The 3,947-nt window shown below is 43.1% G+C and overlaps 1 protein-coding gene across 1 annotated transcript in view; it reads right to left on the bottom strand.

Annotated features, from left to right (window-relative positions):
* Nucleotides 1–1,859: 1,859 nt before the first annotated feature.
* Nucleotides 1,860–3,947, bottom strand: part of LOC106012844 — a gene marked incomplete in the record, with an annotated part of 7,486 nt that continues 5,398 nt past the window's right edge. Inside the window, 1 exon segment of the mRNA XM_013086998.2 lies at nt 1,860–3,111. Within this exon segment, the coding sequence (XP_012942452.2) occupies nt 2,916–3,111 (196 nt within the window).

Genomic DNA, 3,947 nt, shown 5'->3' with positions numbered 1-3,947 from the left:
GTTGTTGTTGTTGTTGTTGTTGTTGTTGTTGTTGTTGTTGTTGTTGTTGTTGTGCTATCACAATGTACAAACCGGCATGCACGGTGTGGCGGTTAAGGCCTACACGACACCTAGACAAATCTGTCTTTAGACAGACTAAAGCCTGTGATTTACTTGATTTAGGGAGTTGTGAACCATGGAGTAATACGAATCATACCGCACTTCTCTGACACTACATTTTAATTTTAGTCGTGAAAAGTTGTGACCGGCCACAAACTAAGTACGACAAGTCTGGCTACAGACTGGTTTGAGCCAGTAAGAGAATAGAGCAGTCTACCACACTAAGATAAAACTGCCCTGATATTTGATGACACGCCGAGTTCATACACCTACACATGTATACATCTGGTAGTGTTTTGATGACACGCCGAGTTCCTTTCACCAACACATATATATGCATCTGATTGTTTTTACGCCAAACTACATTCTGTGCACATCGAGCAAGGACCATTAGAATTATTTTTTTTAAAATCAACCATGGATGTTGATGTCACTTTGACTGATAAATTAATAAGTGCAGTTGAAGGCAAACCTTTGCTATACAGTGAATCCAAAATCTTGTTTTATGTTTCTTTCGTCTGATTGAAACCATTAGTAGAGCACATACACATGCTATCTCTGTCAATTCCATGTTCGAAATGAATCGTTAACATCAAAGTCTTTAGACGCTTTAGTCTTAGTGCGGTACGGCTCAAGTGAAAGTTATATTCGGCAACAGAACGGACTAAACGGTCTAAAGACAGATTTGTCTAGGTGCGGTATAGAGTCTAGGCCTAAATGTTCCGCCGTCGCGCGCAACAGACCCGAGCTCGACTCCTGAGTGGGAAGAATTCTTATCGAAAACATCGGTCATACTGCTGGAATGTTGCCTCCAAGTTTCCCTAAGTTGCCCCCCCCCCCCTCTCTCTCTCTCTTTCTCTCTCTCTCTCTCTCTCTCTCTCTCTCTCTCTCTCTCTCTCTCTCTCTCTCTCTCCCTCTCTCTCTCTTTCTCTCTCTCTCTCACTCTCGCTCTCTCTCTCTCTCTCTCTCTCTCTCTCTCTCTCTCTCTCTCTCTCTCTCTCTCTCTCTCTCTTCTGGCGCTGTGGCGTCATAAACGGTCAGTGATGCCGACAGCACGCAGGAACTCAACGGGGGGGGGGGGCCTTGAAAAGTGCTGAAAGTGGGTCACTGAGCAGAACATAAGTCCCAGCAGACAAGTTCTGGCACGATAGTTGGCGGGACATTTCAGGAACACGTGGTCCATAGTCTGATCTTCCTCCTTGTAGGCTCGACAGGACGGATCTGGGTAGTTCGCTTGCGCAATTTTGTGGAGATGTTATCTCAGCTTGGGCGATTTTCCACCAGTTCTCATTTGGGGGAGAAGCCGGCGGTCCTGTCGTCTGAACAAGGCCTCAAGCTGGTATGATGGCGGCTGGTCAAACTGCAGTTTGGGTTTCGCCTCTCTTTTCCACTTTGCGCTGGTCGACCGATGGATGAAGGCTTTAACTGTTGAGAAATCGATTGGCGTGTCAGTCTGAATAAGCACTGCTGCTTCTTTAGCGATGCTGTCAACTTCCTCGTTCCCAGCCAGTCCAACGTGGCGTGGAATCCACTGTGAGGTGGCTCTGAAAGGCATGATCAAAGCCCGCCCCTAGTTTATCTTAACTGTATCAACGGAGGCTTAAAAAACAAAAACAATTAACAATTCGGGGTAAATCTGTTACTGTCAGTGACCAGTTGTGAAGAACTGATCTGGGTAATGTCCACAAGGACAGAAGAACTCGTCATACTTTGCAGGCCGACAATCGTTTTTAGTGGTAACCTTTTTTTTTTCAAGGGCACTTAGTAGGCTACTTGTAACAAAAACGCATGAGTATGAGTCTTGATTATTATGTTTACGATTTGACAAAACTCCACTGTTGTGACGTCTGGTGATGTCGTTTTTGTTTTGATTGTGAAATAAAGAGTTTTTGTACAAAACCTACAAGTCTTTAAAGGGTCGTTGATGTTGGCAATTTTAAGCTTTTTATGTGTATTTCATTTTTGTTGTTGTGTTCCTGTCTATTATGACTCTTTTAGAATATTTGCAGTCCTAAATTTAGTTTGATTTTATCGATAGGTACAATACGAGTATTTGAACTGTGTATTCCCCGAGCTACGAGTATGTCGAAATGGCTTGTATAAATGATATGATTAAAATGTAGTATTTGTGTGGCGTCACGGGAAAATCAGACGTGCGTGAAAATAATGAAATTGAGAACACAGACATTTTCCTCAACTACTGGCAATTTTTCATTTTATTTGTGGCCCAACAGCTTTTATTTCCAATTCAGTGTGGGTTTTTGCATTTTGCACTTTCCAAGGACATTCGAGCTTAGGGGGTCACCACACTTGTTGTTTTTGTCGTCTGCTTCATTACTCCTATTGTTTAAGTGCAAAATACTGTTCTCTCGCTCTCTGGCTAAAGGCACACCGTGATCTTTTCGGAGGACTCAGACAACACAGATTATGCTCTCAAAAGAACCAATTTTATCTTGTGTTCCAGTATGAAGATTTTTTTGCGAGGATTTCTTAAATGAAAACATTATGCACGTGCAGCGTTCTGTTCGAGAGACCACGGTACAGATAAACATTATTTTTTTCCTAACTGAAGAACGTTGGTTGATTTATACTAAAGGCTGCTTTCCTGTAGACACATACCGGTAGTTTGAGGTTCGTATTATGTTAACATTTTGGTCAGGGAGATGTGAACTCCTGGTATCACATGTGGTTGTGGAAAGGGGTTGCTTTGTTTATCCGTATATTATGGGTTCTTCTAATCAAGATGGCAAAGCAAAGATACGGTGCAAAAAGGGGAAGTATTAAACTTTTTAAAGCAAAACCGAGCGCACGCCTTCTTAAAACTTGGAGTTGTAGCGCTTCCAGTCATCGATCCGGCCAATAACCATACAATGATCATGGTAAGACTGTGTCGGCTGCTGGTATCGATAAAGCCTGTCCCCTCGATCCCTCAGTGGCAAGACCATGTCGTCTGCTTTCATGTGTGGGGGCGGGGCGAGAGGAGGAAGGGACCATTGCTTTCTTCTGACGTCCCTGAAAAAAGAGGATATCAAGTGACTATGGTTCTTTCTTTTTGGGGCGGTTTTTTTTTTTTTGGTTTTTTTTTGGGGGGGGGGGGTCTTAAGCGTTTAATCCCATATTAGAAAAAAAATGCAACTTCTTAAGTCAGAGCACTTAGCTGCCCAATAGAACTCCGCCTCGACAGGAGTCTGGTGACGAGGTGTAGTTTCAAAACCTCTTTCAACATCATAAAGTCATTATACAGAGGAGACGTCCAAATATGATCATCTCAGATAGGACCGAACTAAGTGAAGAAAATAAAATGTCATTATTTATTGTTTCAAATGTAGGTGTTTTACTGCCCCATCGACACAACTTGGGTCATTTAGGAGGCGAGCTTGGACCTTGTCTGTCAGGGCCAACCCCGGCTGAAAGGGATTGGGATACAACACCACAGCAGAAAGATGGAGATACTCAACAAACATTCTCCCCACACGGGAATCGAACACGGGTTTTCTACGTATGACAGCGAAGCACCTAACCGTTACACCCCAGACGTCAGTCTGTACAAGGTAGAAAAAAAAGCATTGAGAGCACTGCTCACTTACAAAACCGAGTCCAAGAACTAGAACACCCCTCTGGGGACTTGAAGAAGGATTATAATTTCACCACAGTAAGCATGATACCTACTGAGTTAAACGACGCGCCTTGAGAAGAGTTGTTGAACAGAGTTAATTAAGTTAACGGCTCGTCGGCAAAAATCAATTGTGTGTGTGTGTATGTGTGTGTGTGTGTGTGTGTTTGTGTGTGTGTGTTTGTGTTTGCATGTTTGTTTGTGTGGATGAAAGTGTGTCTTTGTGGATGTACGT

Source organism: Aplysia californica, unplaced genomic scaffold (assembly GCF_000002075.1).
Source record: "Aplysia californica isolate F4 #8 unplaced genomic scaffold, AplCal3.0 scaffold00532, whole genome shotgun sequence".
In the NCBI taxonomy this organism is placed as follows: Eukaryota; Metazoa; Mollusca; class Gastropoda; order Aplysiida; family Aplysiidae; genus Aplysia; species Aplysia californica.
This window is presented reverse-complemented; position numbering and strand designations above follow the sequence as displayed.